The sequence below is a fragment of the Equus caballus genome, chromosome 29, assembly GCF_041296265.1.
Source record: "Equus caballus isolate H_3958 breed thoroughbred chromosome 29, TB-T2T, whole genome shotgun sequence".
NCBI lineage: Eukaryota > Metazoa > Chordata > Mammalia > Perissodactyla > Equidae > Equus > Equus caballus.
The window spans coordinates 39,473,610-39,495,517 of NC_091712.1; the positions used below are offsets into that span (position 1 = coordinate 39,473,610).

Here is a 21,908-nt window from a genome sequence, read left to right on the forward strand (position 1 = left end):
CCTCATGGAGTTTGCATTCTGATTGGCAGGCAGACAAAAAAACAAGTCAAGAAAATAATTACCAATTTGATAAAAAGCAATGAAAAAAATAAGAAGCAGGATGCTGATAGAGAATAAAAGTTGAGGGGAACCTGCTTTAGATAAGGTGGTCCGGGAAGATTCTTAAGCCGAAATGTAAGGAAGTGGAAAGAACTAGCCGTGAGAAGAGGTGCAGGAGGGGAAGTGGGGGTTGAAAGCTATGGGACCCACGAGGGGCCCTTGGGTGGTAAAAGCTCGACCAGATTCTAGGAACTGAAAGACTAGTGTGTTTAGAGTGTAGTGAGCAAGATGCAGTTGGAGAGAGATGAGAGGCTAGATTAAACAATACCTTTTAGGCCGTATCAAAGGATTTGCATTTTATTCTAAAAGTAAGAGAGAGGCAGAACCTTGGTCTGGTTCATGTCAGACAGGAGAGGAAAACTGGCGGAGATGTTGCAGTGGATCAGGACAGAGGTAGTGGCCTGGATTGAGAATCACTCTAAGTTTCTTTTCCTTGGACTCAGGCTCTTCCTTTGTAAAGCACAGGTGGAGACTTAGTAGAAACAGGTCAGTAAATAATTATTCCCAAGTGCCCGACTATCATAAGACTCCCATGGGTCTCTTGCTCTAGAGAAAGGTATGAAATATTTTCAAGATTTATGGTGTTTTCCGCTCCTCTACACCAACCACCCACTTCCTCCAAACCCAAGGTTTCACTCTATCAGGAACTGCCATCTGTGGCCTTTGATACACTGAACCAATTAGTGGCTTTCAAGCCACTCCGCCATAAACAGTATTTGTTGTTTACCAAGTTCCTTGGTAACTGGAACAGGTGGGGTGGAGGAGCCAAGAGCAGACACACAATTTTGGATGGACTCTGTTGAAGACTAGTCCAGTGGGTTTCTTTTTCTTGTCCTTCTGCTGGGCCACGGGACTTGTACTGCCAACACAACTAAATTTCAGTGTAAAGGATCAGACTGAGGAGCCTTATTAGCCTTAAATTCAGTTCCCTTATCCAGTGCCTTTAAGTTTCTCAGCAGCTCCATCTGAATATTGATGGAACGATCCTTCACTTAAAACAGTACCATAAATCAGCTGATAGACTTAAAAGTGCTTCAACATGCAGATGCAGACAACAAGTGAAAAAGCCTCTTTATTGTTATTACCAATTTTTAAAAAAGGGTCAATATTTCATGTCAGTTCAAAAAATGTAGGTAACCTATAAAAGCAGCCCCAGATAGATTCCTTGCTGCACAATGAAGACAGTGAGAACCAGGAAATGGACCCTCACCACACACACATTTATTTTGTACTTCCAGCTTCCAGAACTGTAAGAAATAATTGTTTATAAGCACATATATAGTGATTCCTGATTACTTGTAAAGTGGCAGCAGGACCTTTTTTTTTTTTAATTTAATTTAATTTTGTGTGTGTGTGTGTAAGGAAGATTGGCAACAGATTTGGCTTGAGGAAGACTGTCCCTGAGCTAACATCTGTGCCAATTTCCCTCTATTTTGTATGAGGGTCACCACCACAGCATGGCTTGATGAGTAGTGTGTAGGTCTGTGCCCAGGATCCAAACCTACAAAACCAGCTGCCCAAGTGGCTGTGTGGGAACTTAACCATATGCCACTGGGTTGGCCCAGACCTTCTTGAGGTATTATCTGCTTAGTCAACAGAAAAGTCAGTTACGCCACTGTTACATAATCTGTTCAGTAGTGTAGTAAACTTTGCACTTGATTTTTGTCTACTTATATAAATTCATTTGGGCACTAATATATATAGATCCAATCAAGGCTGTATGTAAATTTAAACTGCTTTCTTCTCCCCTCCTCCCAAAAGGTCCATTGTTCAATGTAACATACCTTCTTAAATGTCTCTTTATAGGGTGAAGAAACATTGTAAAACATGTTTTTGTTACATTCTTTCCCGAACCTGAACGATTTAAATACGAAGGAAGTTCTGTCCGCCAAGATTCGCTTTGACTAGCTCTTATCCAGCTATATTTGAGAGTAAATCTTGAAGGAAATACCAACTCTTTTGTCGGCTAAGTATGCAGACCTATCACAGGCGAAAACACACAGGTTTTCAACGCTTTTAGGAGGATCGCTTGTCTAGAAGGCCTCTCTATAAGGTCCACTCTCTGTGGCTGAGAACACAAGCCTCTGCTTACACCGGTCTCCTCGCCCAAAGCTGGAGATTTCAATGAGAATCCTAAAAAAAGGTGTGTGTGTGTGGGGGGGGGGTTGGGGGGTAGCGGTAGAGGAGATGGAAGACAACAAGGTTCTTCTGCACGCGTGGCCTAAACCTATTCACAGACCGGTCAGCTACTATTTGTACAGCTCGTCTAAGCTGCAGCTCTCAGTAGGCGCAGACTTCCTTCTAGAGCCAAGGTGGCCTTCCTCTTTATTTATGCTAAGGGTTACTTTGAAAAAGGAGGTGGTTTTTTCTTCTTTCTTCTAAATTTCCTAAGGCCGCACATGGGGCAATGCACGAGCAAGGATGACACAGGGCGAGAAATGAGGTAAGACGTATGTGATTTCTGAACTCCCTAAAAGACGCTGGGTCCTTTTTCATCAGTAAAGGGAGGCAGGACAGAAAGCAGAACGGAGCAAGTTGCAAACGACAAGACCAGGCGCCGCCGCCGCGGGAGCGCTGGGGGCGGAGCCCGCCGTGGGCCGCAGCGGGGGTCCGGCCGCCAGACGCAATCTCCGGCCCCGCGGGCGGGACCCGGGGCGGCCGCCCGCGCTCCTCGCGCCCGCGCCCGCCTAGACCCTGCGCGGCCGGTTCCAGCCCACGTGGCCGCTGCAGGCTCAAAGTCCAAGGGCGGCGGCAGGGCGCGGGGCCCGGGACGCACCTCCGCTCCCGCACGGCGACGGGAGTAACGAGGCGGACAGCCGCTCTCCGGCCGCGGGCCCGCCCCCTCCCCAGCCCGCGAGGGTCAGCGCACGGCCGCCACCGCCCCCCACCACGGTGGCAAAGGGCCGGCTAGCGAAACGGAATCCATGAAGGGGCGTTCCGCCCTCTTCTCGCGAGAGGTGGGAACGGAAGAAGGGTGGGCGGGCGACGGAACGTGGCCAATGAGAGCGCGGGAAGGGCGTGATCGACGGCCCTCCAGGACTTCCCCTAGGCCCCGCCCCGGCTGCGGAGGCCCAGGTCGCCGCCCGCTCTCCCTCCCCTCCCTGCCCTCCCTCCCCTCCCTGCCCCGCTCTTCTCTTCCCGTCTGAGGTGGCGGCCGGCCTCCCTGCGCTCCAGCTCCGTCTGCCTCTCCTCCCGGCTTCCCTCTTCCCTCGGGCCCGAGACCGCCAGAGCGCTTCCCCGCCCCCTCAGGGTGGCCGCATAACCCCTGCCCCCAGAGTCCTGCGCCGTCTCCTCTGCGCCGCCGTCCTCGCCCTGCCCCGCCATGAATGAGGAGTACGACGTGATCGTGCTGGGCACCGGCCTGACGGTGCGTTCCGGGCGGCGGCGGCGCGGCCGGGGGCCCGGGAGGGCGTGGGGGCCGGCGGGGGTGGGCGGAGGGGAGGCCGGGGGTCGGCCCGCGCGCTTCGCTCGCGCCGCGTGAGGCGAGGCCCACCCGGCAGGCCGCGCCGGCCCCGGGCCTCGGCGTCGCCGCAGAGGTGTCCCGTGCCCGCAGCCCTCGGTGGCGGTTTCGGCTGGCGAGTTCCGGCGCGGGCGGGCGAGCGGGCGCGCGCGCGGGGGCGGGTCCCCGGGTGGGGTGGGGGGATCGTCTCTGAAAGTGGGAGGGAGGCCCAGGAGCTGCAAGACCAGTCGAGTAGGCGACTTGATGGATGGTGACGGCGAAACAAAAGTGGGGCGAAAAGGAGAGTTCCGCTGTGCTGCGGAAGGGAGCGTAAGAGCCCGGATCCGGGCATGGATGCTCCCCGCCGGCCTTCGGGTTGGTGGCCTCTCCGGATTGGAAACGGAAAAGCGCCAGGCGGGGTGGGGGAGGGGGAAGCCACGCTCAGTTGCATTTCCTACTTAGTCTGCAGCCGCCGGAGCCAGGCACACGGTTTTGTGACGAGTCGTTGGCTAGTCACTGTTTTGTAATTGTTCGAGTTCAGTTAACTCAAACTTTTTTTGGGAGAAAACTAGTTTTCTTATCCCCCTGCCCGCTCCAAATGAGAAGCATCATCCCTTTCCTTTTAAGCGCCCTCCCATCCCACTGATGGAGCATCTGGAGAACTGGAAATGAGTTTTCTCAAAACTTGCCTCTCAGATGCTTTCTCGCCTGGCCTTTGCCATCTTTTCCTTTTGTTTGGTCTGTCCCCTGAGTCCACTGTTTCATCTGGATGCTTTCGCCTGGGAATTGGACCGGTGATGGACTGCTAGAGGCCGAGTGCTCTGCTGCTATGCTCTCTTCAGGGAGTTAGATAAATCAGGGCCCACAGAAAGAGTGCAGTTGTAATGTGAAGGCAAGGTGTTTCTAACACCGTGCCAAATGTATTTTCCTGGATATTTGTCCGCTTAGAGACCTATAGATAATCTGCAAAATAATGCAGGTGGGTGTTGTATCTTGTAGCACTTCTCGTCGTCCTGTTTTAAGAAAATGAAGCCTATTCGTCTTGCAAAAGAATTCCATTCTCATTATTAGAATTTTTTTTTGAAATTTGAAATTCTGACTTCGGGCTGCTTTGTCTTAATAAGATGAACACTGTATCCTATATAATCTGATCGCAGAGTTCCGAGTCGTTTAATGTAAATCACTGCTTCAGAGTTATTGAAATGCATTGTAATCTTTCAGGATCAAATTAATATTTTTTTCGGGTAACACTCTAAGATAACTGTTTTCGATTTCTCTAGACAAGAGAAAACTTTCGAACTTCCATTTGGCTGATTTTTTAGGAAAAGGTGGTTAGGAACTAGAATGGCACTTTCCTCGCCTGTCATTTTTCAATTTGTAGTGATTTATGGTGATTGTGGGAGAATACTTATTTCTGAATGCTCCATTATGTTTGACCAGTCCAGAAATAGCCCTGTGCCTGGCTGGGAAATAGTATCAAATAGATGAGATTACTTACCTAGAAAGCTGTTTAGTCATTTAGAATGTGAGGTATTGGGTTGAATTTTTTTTTTGGTAGTGAGTTGGAAGATTGTTGGATGCCTAAATGAATAGGCCTACCCACTGCAGGGTTATTTTTTTAATTTTTAAAGTGCCTAATTTGGATTCTGAGCTGAGCTTAGTAGTTTGTGATGGATTTTGCTCATTGGAATGGGCACTGTTGCTGCCAGCATATTGTAAGAGCCAGTTAGTTCCACTGTTTTTCCACAGTTAGTGCTGGTCTTTCAGATTTGCTCCTGATTAGGTCAGTTGAGCTTGGACAAATGAGTGCAAATCCATCATCATGCAGGTTTCTACATGCCTAGTTCAGAAACATCACTTTGTATCAAAGATAACAGTGTCTTGTATAACAGCCAAGTTAAGATAATGCACTTTAAATTTTCATTAGGTGTTAATTAATTGGATTCATTTGGATTTTTGATGAGTGGGAGATGCATACCTAACTAGAAATCAGACCAGTTTCTGCTGTCATTTTATAGCTGTGATAACTTTAATCTCCATGAGTCTTCCTAGATTGTTTTGTGAGGTGTTCTTTGAGGGTTGTATCAATTCGGAACAATCACATTACTACCATCATGGATAGGAGTAGTGGTGATGGGATGGTTTTGATAAGGATAAATCTTGTACCCTCATTTTTAGTGACACAAGGACTTTGATTACTTAAATGCGGAGACCACCAAAGTTAAAAACCCTCAAATTAGAATTAACTTTATTTAGAGTGAATGTGTTTAATTTTCTTAGTTTTTGGTTTATAAATATTTAATGCCTGAGATTTAAGAACCTAAAAACAGGCATATGCTATCAGTTATGGGTAGCAAATATCATGTGATGCCAGTGTGTCAGATAATTACAGTGGAATTAACTTGTTACTTTTAAAATAAAGTGGAAGGAAGTGTTGGAGTTTCTCTATGTTGCCTATTGTTGTCATTGTTTTGTATTGATTGTTACATCTAAAATAAGATCATATTAATCCACAAATATTGATAGTAACATTAATAAAGACAATTTGGTAAAAACTAGAGCAAAATCTCTGCTCTGTCTAGGAGAAATGGAATATTCCATATAATTGAATTTTCTAAGGAATTGAGGGTTATCCCTTTAAAGAACCACAGCTTTTAGGTAAAAGCCTTTACAAATGATACCACAATTTCTTTAACAAAGCAAGGAACACAGTTTACTTTAAGATTTTGCATCATGAGGGTTAATTATTGTGTTATGCTGTAACATCATGAAGCCACTGAGACCCAGTGAGCTTTGTAGGAACTTCAGCCCTCCTTACTAAATAGTCTCCGACTGCTTGGCTTCCCGAGTTCTACAGTCTCCTTTTCATCCCCTACGCCCTCTTACTTTGCTGTTAGGCTGGCCACTTTCACTTTCTTTCAGCGTGTATAGATAACCTCTGGCCACCAGATTTGCTACTTCTAATTGACTTTGGGCTTGGCGATAAATTCGTGAGTCTTAGAAATAGTATGTAAAATAAGAGTAACTAACTCCACAGCTATTTGTGCTTCCCAGAGGTATTTGTTCTATTTAGTAATTCTAGTAAGGAGTTACGAATAGAAATGTATAGTTCAGTGATATTTAAGCAGATCGTTCTCAGCATTATACGTTTAAAAAATTGTTTTATATCCCAGACATACTTTTCCTCCTTTGTTTTTATTAAAATCTTGTGGTTTCAAAGAGGAGTTTTTGTAGCTGATTTAAAAATCTTGGGGGCCGGCCCCATGGCTGAGTGGTTAAGTTCATGCGCTCTGCTTTAGTGGTCCAGGGTTTCGGCAGTTCGGATCCTAGGTGTGGATCTAGCACTGCTTATCAAGCCATGTTGAGATGGTGTCCCACATAGCACAACCAGAGGGACCTACAGCTAGAATATACAACTGTGTACTGGGGGACGTTGGGGAGAAGATAAAAAAAAAAAAAATATTGGCAACAGATGTTCGCTCAGGTGCCAATCTTTAAAAGAAAAAAGTATTAAAAAGACAAAAAAATTAAAAAAAAATCTTGGACTGTCATTTAAATTGCCTCCTAGATTTGCTCCTTGAAAATCCTTCCAATACTATATTAGAGTTCTGTAGACACAGGACTGTTTTTTTTTTGGAAGATTAGCCCTGAGCTGACATCTGCCTCCAATCCTGCTCTTTTTGCTGAGGAAGATTGGCCCTGAGCTAACGTCTGTGCCCATCTTCCTCTACTCTATATGTGGGACGCCTGCCACAGCATGGCTTGGTAAGTGGTGTGTTAGATCCGCGTCCTGGATCGAACCAGTGAATCTGGGGCCACCGATGCGGAGCGCACAAACTTAACTGCTGCACCGCCTGGCCGGACCTCTCTTTTAACTTTTAATGAGGTGCATTAGAGGGGCAGAGACGTTTTCCTACTCACATTTTTGTGTGCATTTGCTTCCTGTTAGTTTTTTTTTCCCCCTCATAACAGAACTTAAAAATACGGAAGGATTTAGAGTTTTAATGGGTGTTTAGTTTGGTCACTTGGAAGTTAAATCAGAATGTTAATGTACTCTGGCTCTACTCCCTTCCAAGCCTAAGTTGCTCTCTAAGTAGGACGCTGGGTGGGCATTAACTTTTGCAGGATACTAGGATACTATTTAGTCCCACTGGCCTTGTAAACACCATTTCGATTATATAGGAACGCCATTCAGGCCACTTCAGTACGTAAGAGGTGCTTCACGTAATGTGTTTAGGTGCTGTCCAAGTGAGTTGCTCTTTGCTTATTGCAGCTCTAGTGTTCTGTGTAGGGTGCTGAAGGGGAGTGAACTTCAGTATCACTGATAATGGTCCTTCCCCCATCCCCACACCCACCTATATAGACATTCTAGAACTTTGATGCAGCTGAACTTTAAACAGTTTTATCTGGTTACCTCCTTTTATGTCGCACATGAAATGCCAGAACTTGGATTCTGAGGATGGTTTTATAGTTTTAGTTATTTTGGGTGTGAGTCTGTGTATTCTTGTCCTGCTCAGGATATTTGTGGCTGAGTCAGAATTTAAATGTGGAGTACTCTTCATCTGTTAGATTTAAAAGTAATATGTTGGTTAATATTCATTAATATGTCTCCTGGTAAAAGTTATCAGTATTCTTGATGCATCTGATGAATGCACCAGGTTTTTAATTGCAAAAAAAGGAAATTCATTTCGAGTATTTTCTCTGACTTTAATGTGCTTTGCTTGTTATTCTGTATTCACCACATAGGTAGTTGTAGTAGATTTTAAGTTTAGTTGTTAATTTTGGAAGATATTAAAATTTTAGGATCATTAATGTACACCCTATGCCCAAGATGATTGATAAATTTTACAGTGAATTAATGACTTCATTCCATGTTGTAAAGCAAAATTGAAAGTATTACATTTGTGCTACTATGTGTTTTATTCTTTTGGTAATGTAAAAGCAACCTTTTATAGATGGGTTTAGAAGAATCAGTGGACCTGCAGATGTTTAATTGGCCTTTGTCATGTTTGCTCCAAGTGATGCCTGTAAAGGTAGTTAGCATCATCTCTGTGCTCTGCTGAGTCTTTATATGATTGGGCCCTTGATTAGGCCTCAGCCTTCTGTGCCTCTTGCGTTAGAGCCGCGGTCCAGTGAGTGGGTCATGCTTCCTTGAGGTGGAGTATGAAAAGTTATATATAGAAGCTATGCAACACTCAAAGCTGCTTGCTGTGATTTTGTTTCCAAAAGTTGAACCTTGTAGTCTACTTTTTGTCAGCTGGAAATGTAATTATTTGGTCTTCCTCTGTTTATGTCAAAACCTATTTTTGAGATAGTAAATGTTAATCCACTTTCATATAATATGTTGAACCATATATGTTAGTGTTTCTTTAGAATTTTTTTTTGAACAGGTGACTTGCTTTTGATAATATTAGGGTTGATGTTTGTAGTTGTAAAATACCTTCAGTTGTGTTTATCAAGACATCATTAAAGTGAAAAGGCAAGCCACAGAGTGGAAGAAGGTGTTTGCAATATGTGTAACCAATAAAGGATTTTTATACATCCAGAATGTATGAAGAACTTTTATATAGCAGTAAGAAAAAGACAAAGTCTGTTTTAAAAATGGACAGATAATTTGAATAGGCTCTTATCAAAAGAAGATAACTATAATTATCAGTAAACTATAAAAAAGTGCTCAACCTCATTAGTGGTCAGGAAATGCAAATTAAACCACATCCTAACAAGAATGACTAAAATTAAAAGGACAACAACACAAGTGTTGGGCAAGGATTTGAAACAACAGGAACTTTGTGCAGTGCTGACAAACGTGTCATTTGGTACAACTGTTTTGGAAAGCTCTTTGGCATTATTTCCTGAAGTTGAACATACTTGGACTCTTCTTGATATATGGCCAACAAATCAGACATAAAAGACAATGTTGAGAATGTTTATAGAGCATTATTTGTAATAGTCAAAAACTGGAAACTACCCAGATGTCGGTCAGTAGTAGGATGGATAAATACATTGTGGTATATCCGTGTGGTATATTCATTCAACAGAATCCTCTACAGCTTTGTTCCCCAGAGTGTGGTCCATGGATCAACCGCTTGTGCAACACCTTAGAGCTTACTAGAAATGCGGACGGTTAGGCTTCACCCCAGATATACCGGATCACAGTCTACATTTTAACATCCCCTGGTGATTCTTATGTTTAGTATTAAAGTTTGAGCAGCTCTGCTTTAGTTGTGGTTCTTGAAATTGGTCCTGGCCCAGCAGCATCACCTGGGAGCTGGTGAGAAATGCAAATTCTCGGGCCCCACCCCAGTCCTGCTGACTCAGAAACTCTGGGGCTGGGACCTGGCAGTCTATTTTAAACAAGCCATCCAAGTGATGTGGATGCAAACTGAATTTTGAGAATCTGTTTAGAATTTACATTTCTAACAAGTTCACAGGTGATACCAAAGCCGGAAGCACACTTTGAGATCCACTGCTTGCACGGTTAGCAAACCTTCTGTGAAGGTTCGGATAGTCAGTATTTTAGATTTTGCAGGCCAGGTCTCTGTCACAACTGCAGTTCTCTGGTACAGTGAAAACGGCCATGGACAATGTCTAAATGAGTGGGCATGGGTGTTTACCAGTAAAACTGTTTACAAAAATAACCTGCAGGCTGCATTTGGCCGGAGTACTTTAGGGACCCCTGCTCTACGGCAATGAGAGTAAGTAAATTCCGATTACACACAAAACATGGGTGAATCTTGTAAACATAATGTTGACTAAAAGGTGTATACAGAAAGTATATACTGCATGATTCCATTCAGTCAGAGTTCAAAAACAGGCAGAACAAACCTTTACTCTTAGAAGTTATGAGAGTGGCTGGGAGTGAGGGGCTGGCTATGACTAGAACAGGGCATGAGGTGGCCTTCTGGAGTGCTCACGATGCATGTTTCTTGATCCAAGTAGCAAATGATACACACTCCTGCAGTAAAGTTTGAATCCAATAGTAAGTAATTTAAAAAATACTGGGGCCGCTCCGTGGCTGAGTGGTTAAGTTGGCGCACTCCGCTTCAGCGGCCTGGGGCTTTGCCCGTTCAGATCCTGGGCGTGGACATGGCACCGCTCATCAGGCCATGCTGAGGCGGCGTCCCACATAGCACAACCAGAAGGGCCTGCAATTAGAATATACGACTATGTACTGGGGGGCTTTGGGGAGAAGAAGAAGAAAAAAAAGATTGGCAACAGATATTAGCTCTGGTGCCAGTCTTTTTAAAAAAAAACCTAAAATGAATAGATATATTTTGGAGGAAAATTTGAAATATGTATGAATTTTAAAAATAAAGGTTTCAAAGTCAGAATTTTAGAGGAATGAGATTATTTTCTGCTATCTAGGGTCTTTTGATAAATTCGTGAAGTACTAAGGATTTATGAAGATACATGGAATTTCCTTTGTCTTTTTTAAAAAATAAAGCTCTGATCACCAAAACCCTGGCATAATGGTTTTGAGTGAATGTGTATCCCATCTCTGTTTCTTCTCATTAATTCATTGATTGTATTCTTTCTTATTGCCCCTCCCCCACCCCATCTTGATTTGATATGTCTTAGTATATCCACGCTTTGTTTATCTTTTTCCTGGGAGTGGTCCTTTATAATCCTCTGTTGACTGTCACTTTATTAATGGTTTTCCTCAGTGCTTCCTGTAGGGCTCTGGTTCTCAAACCCTTTAGTCTCAGAATCTATTTACGCTCTTAAAAATTGAGGACGCAGAAGAGCTTTTGTTTATAATGGTTATATCTGTCAATATTTATCATATTAGAAATCAACACTGAGAAATTAAAAAAAAATTTTATTAATTCACTTAAAGATAACAATGATGAGCCCATTACGTGTTAATATGAATGACAGTTCTTTTGAGTGTAACTATTTTCCAAAACAAAAAAATGTGTGGGAAGAGTCATTTGTTTTACATTTTCTGCACATCTCTTGAATGTCTGGCTTACAAGATAGCTGGATTATCATATCTGTTTGTGTGTTCAGTCTTTTGTTATACATTGTCTTAGCTGAAGTATGTGAAGAAAATCAGGGGGCCAGCCCCGTGACAAAGTGGTTAAGTTCGTGCGCTCTGCTTTAGTGGCCCAGGGTTTCACTGGTTCGTATCCTGGACGCGGACCTAGCACCACTCACCAAGCCGTGCTGAGGTGGCATCCCACATATCACAACTAGAAGGACCTGCACCTGTGTACTGAGGAGCCTTTGGGAGGAAGAAGAAGAAAAGAAAAGAAAAGATTGGCAACACATGTTGGCTCAGCTGCCAATCGGAAAAAAATAAATTAGAAAAGAAAATCAGGCCTTATACAGATGTGTAGCTAGAAAAAGGAAGAGTATTTTAATAGTCTTTCAGATTGTTGTGGATATTCTTTGATTTCTACCAAAACACAGGTGTTTGGAAGATTGATTGCAATATGAAATCTGAAACCACATCAGTGAACATTTCACATTCTCTTACATTAAAATCCATTAATCTAGCTTGTGCTTTGAATTCCTCTTTTTATCTCCCTGCGTGATTTTGTAACATCATTCATTGGCCATTTAGAACACAGTGCTTTACTGAGTAATGCAGATCTTCCAAATTGTTGACACATTTCATTATACACTACCAGAAACTGGTATTTGTTAATAGTATCGCTGATATTCTCAGAAAAGTCCGTTAAGTATTGAGGACTTGATGTGCTTATGGTGGTAGATGTAAGTTTTCCAAAATCCAAATTTTCATTCAACATTCTGACTTTTTGTTTTTGGTAACATATGCTGTCACTTATTTTCCTTGATGTTTATTTTTGAGAAAATGTCTGCCAGATTCCTAAGTCTGAGTAATCGTGGTTTGTCAGTCAGTTGTACTTTCAAATAAAAATGATGATCCATGAGGGCCTGGCACCGTGGTATGGTAGTTAAGTTCAACATGCTCTGCTTTGGCTGCCTGGGTTCGTGGGTTCAGATCCCAGGCACAGATCTACACCACTTGTCAGCCATGCTGTGGTGGTGACCCACATATAAATCGGAGGAACACTGGCACAGCTGTTAGCTCAGGGCTAATCTTCCTCAAGCAAAAAAACGAGAAAGATTGGCAACGGATGTTTGCTCAGGGCTAATTTTCCTCAGGAAAAAAAAGATCCCTGCAAAAAGTTGCTAGTTCAGCTTACAAATCAATCCCACAAAAGGTTTTCCTTGAGCCAGAATTGCTTTATAGGTACTTCCCACTTTGTCACAGAGAATATGAAAAAGATGGGTATTCAAGGATGGGTGTACATTTAACAGAGGTAATTTTTTTTCTTTTGTATATGTGTTTTCTTTGGTTTACTTTCACAGATGCATTTGAACACAGCTTTCTATTTAAAGAATTTTTATACATTTGGAAATCTTTGTCTTAAAAATATCTAATACTTAGAGTAATTAATAAAAAACCCTGGTATTCTTTGCAGAATCTCTGTAGTTTATCTGAAGTTGTTTATGACCCTTTTACTATTTGCCATTATTCACCTCCATGAATGCTTTGTCCTTAACAAATGTGTACCCATAGTTCAGTAACAAGGCCACCGCAATAAACCTGTCAGTGTGAGGTACACTGTGTGTATGTAAGTTTATGAGATGGTCTCTCTGGTAGATGTCTACTTAAAATTTATTTCTTGAATGCCACAACTGTATTATCTTTTTCTCTCATTTTGTAATCTTTGGGAATTCTAAGTTAAAAGACTAAGTACAGAATACAGAATCAATGTGGACATTTCATAATGTCAGGATCACTTTTTTTGATAGAAATACTGAGACTTAGCATGACACAGAAGGCTAAAGCTTCATTATCATGCAATAATGATGTTATAGATGATTTAATCACTGATTCTTGAGCAAAGGTAGATGAGTGCAGAATAGGGTAGCCCTGTAAGAAACAAATTTATTGCAATTACTATCTTATTATAGTACTCAATGAAATTATTTTTTTAATTAAGATTATGATAGTTTACAACCTTGTGAAATTTCAGTTGTACATTATTGTTTGTCATTCATGTTGTAGGTGCACCACTTCACCCTTTGTGCCCACCCCCCAACCCCCCTTTCCCCTGGTAACCACTAATCTGTTCTCTTTGTCTACGTGTTTAACTTGCACATATGAGTGGAGTCATACAGAGATTGTCTTTCTCTATTTGGCTTATTTCAGTTAACATAATACCCTCAAGATCCATCCATGTTGTTGTGAATGGGGCGATTTTATCCTTTTTTATGGCTGAGTAGTGTTCCATTGTATATATACACCACATCTTCTTTATCCAGTCATCAGTTGATGGGCACTTAGGTTGCTTCCATGTCTTTGCTATTGTAAATAATGCCGCAATGAACATAGGGGTGCATGGGACTTTTGGAATTGCTGATTTCAAGTTCTTTGGATAGATACCCGGTAGTGGGATGGCTGGATCATATGGTATCTCTATTTTTAATTTTTTGAGAAATCTCCATACTGTTTTCCATAGTGGCTGTGCTAGTTTGCATTCCCACCAGCAGTGTATGAGGGTTCCTTTTTCTCCACAACCTCTCCAACATTTGTTACTATTTGTTTTAGTTATTTTTGTCATTCTAATGGGTGTAAGGTGATATCTTAATGCAGTTTTGATGGGCATTTCCCTGATGATCAGTGATGATGAGCATCTTTTCATGTGCCTATTGGCCATCCGTGTATCTTCTTTGGAGAAATGTCTGTTCATGTCTTCTGCCCATGTTTTGATTGGGTTGTTTGATTTTTTGTTGTTGAGTTGTGTGAGTTCTTTATATAGTATGGAGATTAACCCTTTGTCGGATATATGACTTGCAAATATTTTTTCCCAATTGGTGGGTTGTTTTTTTCTTTCAATCCTATTTTCCCTTGCCTTGAAGAAGCTCTTTAGTTTGATGAGGTCCCATTTGTTTATTCTTTCTGTTGTTTCCCATGTCTGAGAAGACATGGTGTCCGAAAAGATCCTTTTGATACTGATGTCAAAGAGTGTACTGCCTATATTTTCTTCTAGAAGCCTTATAGTTTCAGGTCTTACCTTTAGGTCTTTGATCCATTTTGAGTTTTTGTGAATGGTGAAAAAGAATGGTCAATTTTTGTTCTTTTACATGTGGTTTTCCAGTTTTCCAAGCACCATTGGTTGAAGAGACTTTCTTTTCTCCATTGTATGCTCTCAGCTCCTTTGTCGAAGATTCGCTGTCCATAGATGTGTGGTTTTATCTCTGAGCTTTCCATTCTGTTCCATTGATGTGTGCACTCGTCTTTGTACCAGTACCATGCTGTTTTGATTACTGTAGCTTTGTAGTATGCTTTGAAGTCAGGGATAGTGATGCCTCCAGCTTTGTTCTTTTTTCTCAGGATTGCTTTAGTGATTCGGGGTCTTTTGTTGCTCCATATGAATTTTAGGATTCTTTGTTCTATTTCTGTAAAGAATGTCATTGGGATTCTGATTGGGATGGCATTGAATCTGTAGATTGCTTTAGGTAGTATGGACATTTTAACTATGTTTATTCTTCCAATCCATGTGCATGGAATGTCTTTCCATCTCTTTATGTCGTCATCCATTTCTTTCAGGAAAGTCTTGTAGTTTTCATTGTATAGGTCTTTCACTTCCTTGGTTAAATTTACCCCAAGGTATTTTATTCTTTTTGTTGTGATTATGAATGGAATTGTGTTCTTGAGTTCTTTTTCTGTTAGTTTGTTGTTAGAGTATAGAAATGCTACTGATTTATGTATGTTGATTTTATACCCTGCAATTTTGTAGTTGTTGATTATTTCTAATAGTTTTCCAATGGATTCTTTGGGGTTATATTTGAGATCATGTCATCTGCAAACAGTGAGAGTTTCACTTCTTCATTGCCTATTTGGATTCCGTTTATTTCTTTTTCCTGCCTAATTGCTCTAGCCAAAACTTCCAGTACTGTGTTGAATAAGAGTGGTGAGAGTGGACACCCTTGTCTTGTTTTTGTTCTCAGAGGGATGGCTTTCAGTTTTTGCCCATTGAGTATGATGTTGCCTGTGGGTTTGTCATATATGCCCTTTATTATGTTGAGGTACTTTCCTTCTATACCCATTTTATTGAGAGGTTTTATCATAAATGGATCTTGGATCTTGTCAAATACTTTCTCTGCATCTATCGAGATGATCATGTGGTTTTTGTTTCTCATTTTGTTAATGTAGTGTATCACGTTGATTGACTTGCAGATGTTGAACCATCCCTGTGTCCCTGGTATAAATCCCACTTGATCATGGTGTATGGTCTTTTTAATGTATTGTTGTATTTGGTTTGCCAGAATTTTGTTGAGGATTTTTGCATCTATGTTCATCAGTGATAGTGGCCTGTAGTTTTCCTTCTTTGTGTTGTCCTTGTCTGGGTTTGGGATCAGGGTGATGTTGGCTTCATAGAATGTGTTAGGAAGTGCTCCACCTTCTCAATTTTCTGGAATAGTTTGAGAAGGATAGGTATTAAATCTTCTTTGAATGTTTGGTAGAATTCTAACAGAGGTAATTTTTAATGCTCCATCAAGGATCTTCTTAAGTGAGATTGGCCTTGTTTTTTGAAACTGTGAGTGCCTGGTGGTGAAGAATATAATGACTAATGCAGTGTAGAGCCACTGCCTTAATTTGTTTTATCCACCATTGATCTTGCACCATCAGTGCACACGTCAAAAGAGTGAATAATGTCTTAGTGTCACTATGAAAGTAGTTCTAACCTTGGGACGCATAGGGGTCCACAGACCACATTTTGAACCCTGGTTGCTTTAGGTCTTTGTCCTTAAATTACATCATATATTGCACATATCTAACTGTTAATTACTCAAAGAACGTTTAATGATAGCCTTTTTTCAAAAAATTAAGTATCTATTTGAAATGTGGTGTAGCACTTTCCTTCTTTTGAAAATACTTATGCTTTCCCTGTAGGAATGTATCCTGTCAGGTATAATGTCAGTGAATGGAAAGAAAGTTCTTCACATGGATAGAAACCCATATTATGGAGGAGAAAGTGCATCTATTACTCCTCTGGAAGATGTAAGTATTAGAATAAATTAATATGCCTTTCATAATTTGAATCTTTTACTGGTGAATCTCAACTTTACTCCTTATACATGGTTTTAATTTTGTTTCGTTAAATATGTTATCTGCATCATCATAATTTTTCAGGAGCTCCTAGTTTGGGGCTTGTAGAAATTTCACTTTAAATTTTGACCTTTGTTACCCTCTGGAGCAGTTATCTGTTAACTCTCAGAGTCAATAGAGTGTAGACTCGGGGGCCGGCCCCGTGGTCGCGTGGTTAAGTTCGCGTTCTCCACTTCGGCGGCCCAGGGTTTCACCTGTTCGAATCCTGGGCGTGGACATGGCACTGCTCGTCAAGCCATGCTGAGACAGTGTCCCACATGCCACAGCTAGAAGGACCCACAACTAAAAATGCACAGCTCTGTACCAGGGAGCTTTGGGGAGAGAAAGGAAAAAATAAAAATCTTTAAAAATATTAAAAAAACAATAGAGTGTAGACTCAGCAGAGTGCATAGAGGATCACCTGTTGCTGAAGACCTGATGTATGCCAGGCACACTGCCCACGGGCTTTCCACGTGGTCTTATTTATTCTCCCAGTCACTCAAAGAGATTTTATCCCCATTTTTCAGATGACAGACTGGTCTCTGTGGGGTTGAAATCCCCGAGAAGTGTTGTGAACCCAGGCTCTGTGTCTCCAGAGCTTAGCTCCTTTCCCTGTACTGCTTTGCTTCCTACTTTTTTAGAATATGGGCACATGAAGCATTTCCAAAGGGTGTTTTACTAAATGTATTTATTTCTCTGTGTGAGGTTTGTTCAACATCCACATGCATGGATATGAGCTGTACTGTGCCTCATAGGAGATATATAGATATCATCAGTTACTTTTTTCTTTTTAGGATTTTATTTCCCCTTTTTCTCCCAAAGTCCCCCGGTACATAGTTGTATATTTTTGGTTGTGGGTCCTTCTAGTTGTGGCATGTGGGATGCCACCTCAGCATGGCTTGATGAGCAGTGCCACGTCCGTGCCCAAGATCTGAACTGGTGAAACCCCCGGCTGCCAAAGCAGAGCGCACCAACTTAACCACTCAGCCACAGGGTCGGCCCCGTTCATCAGTTACTTTTTAAATAATGACTTTGATAAAATAAATTTCATATTTATATCAAAAAGTTTTTTCTATATGGGGCATACAGAAAAGTTGAAAGAATATAATACCAGTGGATCAAAAACCTTCCATATGGATTTAGCAGTTACCATTTTGCTATATTTGCTTCATGTCTGCCTTTTTGTTATTGGTTTTGAACCATTGAAAGTAATAGACACCATGATACTTGAACTAAATATTTCAGCATTCATCTACTAAGAATAACATTTTCCTACATAATCATAATACCATTACCACGTTTAAGAAAATTAACAATATCCATATGATACTCAAATTTCCCAGTGATTCCAAGAATGTCCTATATTGCCATGTAGTTGTGTGTTTTTTTAAACCAGTTTAAGCATTGCCTTTGGTGGTGTTTCTCTTTATTCTCTTATTCTACAAAAATCTCCCCAGTGCTTTTTTTGGGAAAAGTCTAGGCCAGTTTCTAAGAAAGTATTGTTGGGTCCTTCATGTTGCATCACATCAGGAGGCACATAATGTCTGGTTGCCCCTCACTATTCATGATGCTGAGTTTGACCTTGGGTGAAGTGATGCCCGCCACATCTCTTCATTGTAAATAGTCTGTGCAGTGATACGGTGATATGTTGGTGCCATTCCTCCTACACCTAATATAATCTTCAGTAAGACGAGCAAAGCTGTCTTCGTGTGTGTGTGTTGTGTGTCTCAAGGACTTGGAGATTTTTATTGAGTAAATACATACCAAGTTTGCTTATTCTCTTCCACCTTAGCAATAGAATTCATGAGTTTGAATGAATATTCTCACATTTTAAACTGCAAGCTTCTTTTTATCTAGAGCTCCTAATCAACTCATAAATTTATAAATTAACTGAAAATTTATTTTTAACTCCTTACATAACTACGAAAGCAAAATTAAGCCTTTGTTAACTTTTTATTCAGGAGAGAATGAGTTTAAATGATGTCTACAAATAATAAGGGATGTTTCTGCAGAACTAGTGTGTTGCCGACAATGTATTTTGTATTCTTGCTTTTCTGCTAGTAAAAAGCAAACACATACCACCTCTGCAATATTTATTTTAGCTTTCACTAGCTTAGTAATATATTTAATTTACATATATAGGAACTTTGCTGAGAATTTTATCTGATTAAAAATGAAACATCCTTATACTTTACCTCATATTAGTAGTATTTAGTTATACCAAAACCACTTCATCAAAAAATAGTTGCATAGCTTAATGAAAACTAAATTTTGTTACATTATGGGTATTTTTTGTTTTGGTTTTAGTTATACAAAAGATTTAAAATCCCAGGAGCACCACCGGCGTCCATGGGCAGAGGAAGGGACTGGAATGTTGACCTAATTCCCAAGTTCCTTATGGCTAATGGTAAAGAATTCTAACTTAAATTTATGACAGTACGTTGAATCCAATTTAAAAGTAGAAACTAATGCTTGACAGAGAGTATTATTTGGGGTATGTGGATACGGATTTTGTTTAATGGAGACAGTATGGTGAGTAATATGGCCCATCAGAGGTGTCTAGAGTCACAAAGTTGAGAATGGAGGGAAGGGGGGTGACTTATTAGTAATTGGTTCTGGAGAAGCAAAATTAGGATGTGGCACAATTCATACCAAAATTGTAAGCATTTATAATGGACTTTCCTCCTGATGCTTCAGTGACAGCCTTAGGTAACTAGACCTTCAGAAACAGCCTTATTAATGTTTTTCTAGTTTCTAGGCTTTTAACATCATTTTATCATGTTTACTTTTTTGCATATTTTTAATTAGAGGAGCTCTGTATCTTTTAAAATTGCTCTGATATTTAGTAACTTTTTCAGAGATGACATTTGAAAAACTAAATTGTTGGTATAAGTCTATTTATTTATGTCCGATGAAATAAAGTATGTGCCACCCTTTCTCTTTTTTTTGAGCTTATTTTGTAGTTCATTTTAATGGAAAGATCTTATTTGTATTTTCTCTGAAATTTAAAGTTAACTGACTGAACTCTCTTGAGGTAAATTGTAAACACGAAATTTTTTATTATACAGTTATGCGTTGCTTAACAACAGGGCTATGTTCTGAGAAGTGTCTTCAGGTGATTTCATCATTATGCGAACATCACAGACTGTACTTACACAATCCTAGGTGATATAGCCTACTACACACCTAGGCTCTATGGTACTAATCTCATGGGACACCATCCTGTATGACCAAAATGATGTTATGTGGCGCATGACTATATAAGTAATAAAATTATTTTATTAAAATTTTATTAACACAGATAAGCAGAAAAGAAAGAAAATTTTCATGGCCAAATTGTTACCATTTAGAATCATGGTTAATATTTTGGTGTATAACCTGCTGGGCTATGCGTATATATGTATTTCATTTTCTTTTTTCTTCCCCGGTTAACATGTTTTTCAACCAATATATTGTGAACGTTTGACAGAGAGAGGGAGAGAGAGTGTGTGTGTGATGAACCTCATTGTATACTCCTGGAAGTGTACTATGGGATAAAGGCAATTATTTTTAAGGCTTTTCCTTTATGTTGCCAATTTTACTTTTACCAGTAGACTATGAGACTGCATCTTTCCCAGTACCTTTACCAAGCCCAGATATTAGTCATTTTAGTTTTTGTCATTTTGTCATATTAAAATTTTAGGCAAAATAATGGATTTAAAAAAATATCTATTTGTTAGTGGGTGAAATGATTTCTAGATGTTTACTGGCTTTCCTATTCTTTAGTGAATTGGCCAGCCCTGGGCTTTGCATATTTTTCTGTTGAGATTTCGTATTTTTCCTTACCGATGTGAAAGAGCTATTAAATCCCCTTTTAGGCCCAGCCCTGGTGGTCTAGGGTTAAGATGCAGGCTTTCACTGCCTCGGCCTGGTTCCATTTCCTGGTCAGGGAACCACACCACTTGTCTTTCAGTTGTCATACTGTGGTGGCTGCATGCTACTATGACGCTGAAAGCTATGCCACCAGTATTTCAAATACCAGCAGGGTCACCCATGGTGGACAGGTTTCAGCAGAGCTTCCAGACTAGACAGACTAGGAAGAAGGACCTGGCCACCCACTTCTGAAAAAGTTGGCCCTGAAAACCGTATGAATATCTGGCAGCATAAAGCTTTCCTCAGTACTTGTTCTCAAAAAAAAAAAAAAAAATTTTTGACCTTCGTAGTATATTTATCGTTTCAAATGAGCTTTAAAATAGTTTTGTTTGGTTTCTTAAAGAAGTTTACTATTTTTAATATACCAAAATTTCTTTGGTTTATAGGCAGGTAATATTTTTAATTGTATGCCTTTTTCTTTATCTGAAATTAATGTTCATTTTAATAAATATAAATGGACTTAGAAACTGAAAAGCACAAATTCCTGAAAAATTTTGCCTGTGAGTTGCCTCTCTTCAAAATACAATAGGAACTTTAAAGAAACCTAAACCGATTTGCAATAGTACCATAATTCTAAACCTCATACCTCTAACAATTATTGTGTAGCTTTTATAAAAGCAAGTTGATAAAGTTATTCACCATGAAGTTGTAACATTTAGAAAAATACTTCTAAATATGTGCATTCTGATTGTCTCACTTAAAACACGGCTTTGGAGACTTTTTGTAGAAGTTATTGGACAATGTTAAGAAAAAATGGGAAGCCATTAGTGTAAGTAAATGTACTTTTATTTCTGCTAAGTTTTGAAGGCAGTAAGGTTTAAGTTACAGTTTGAATTATGTGACTGTTACAGGTCAGCTGGTGAAGATGCTGCTTTATACAGAGGTCACTCGCTATCTGGATTTCAAAGTGACTGAAGGGAGCTTTGTCTATAAGGGAGGGAAAATCTACAAGGTTCCTTCCACTGAAGCGGAAGCCCTGGCATCTAGTAAGTAATTTTATTTTCTCAGAATATTAAGATTTTATAATAGAAAGGAATTGTAGAGATAAAATTTAAGGTCCCTCACATCAACCTTCCATCCACTTACTGAGTCGACAAAGCTGTACTGGGTGTATTACTGCCAGACACTGTTTTAGGCAGTTGAGAGTATGTCAGTACACACAAGGTTCAAGCACTCCTATTCTTTTGAAACTTAGAGAGAGTTTAAGTGACCATCTCTAGATCACGTAGCTTGTTGCTGGTGAATCTGAGCCTATTTAGCTTTAGTAGTGTGCTCTTTTCATAATACTAATTTGTGAGAGTGATTGGGTTTATTTTTTCTTTTAGTGTT

At 40.4% G+C, this 21,908-nt stretch overlaps 1 protein-coding gene across 3 annotated transcripts in view; it reads left to right on the forward strand.

Moving 5' to 3' along the window:
• Window positions 1-2,254: 2,254 nt before the first annotated feature.
• The window catches only part of GDI2 (GDP dissociation inhibitor 2), a 31,869-nt gene continuing 12,215 nt past the window's right edge, over window positions 2,255-21,908 (forward strand). The window contains exons 1-4 of one of the 3 annotated variants that reach the window (XM_070255052.1): window positions 2,255-2,542; window positions 16,473-16,580; window positions 18,975-19,074; window positions 21,431-21,565. In XM_070255052.1, coding sequence (XP_070111153.1) covers window positions 16,494-16,580; window positions 18,975-19,074; window positions 21,431-21,565 — 322 coding nt within the window. In that variant the 5' untranslated portion in view covers window positions 2,255-2,542; window positions 16,473-16,493. Of the gene's footprint in view, window positions 2,543-2,593; window positions 3,467-3,589; window positions 3,914-16,472; window positions 16,581-18,974; window positions 19,075-21,430; window positions 21,566-21,908 lie in introns of those variants that run through there. The other 2 variants (XM_023632340.2, XM_023632341.2) reach the window with 2 other exon arrangements.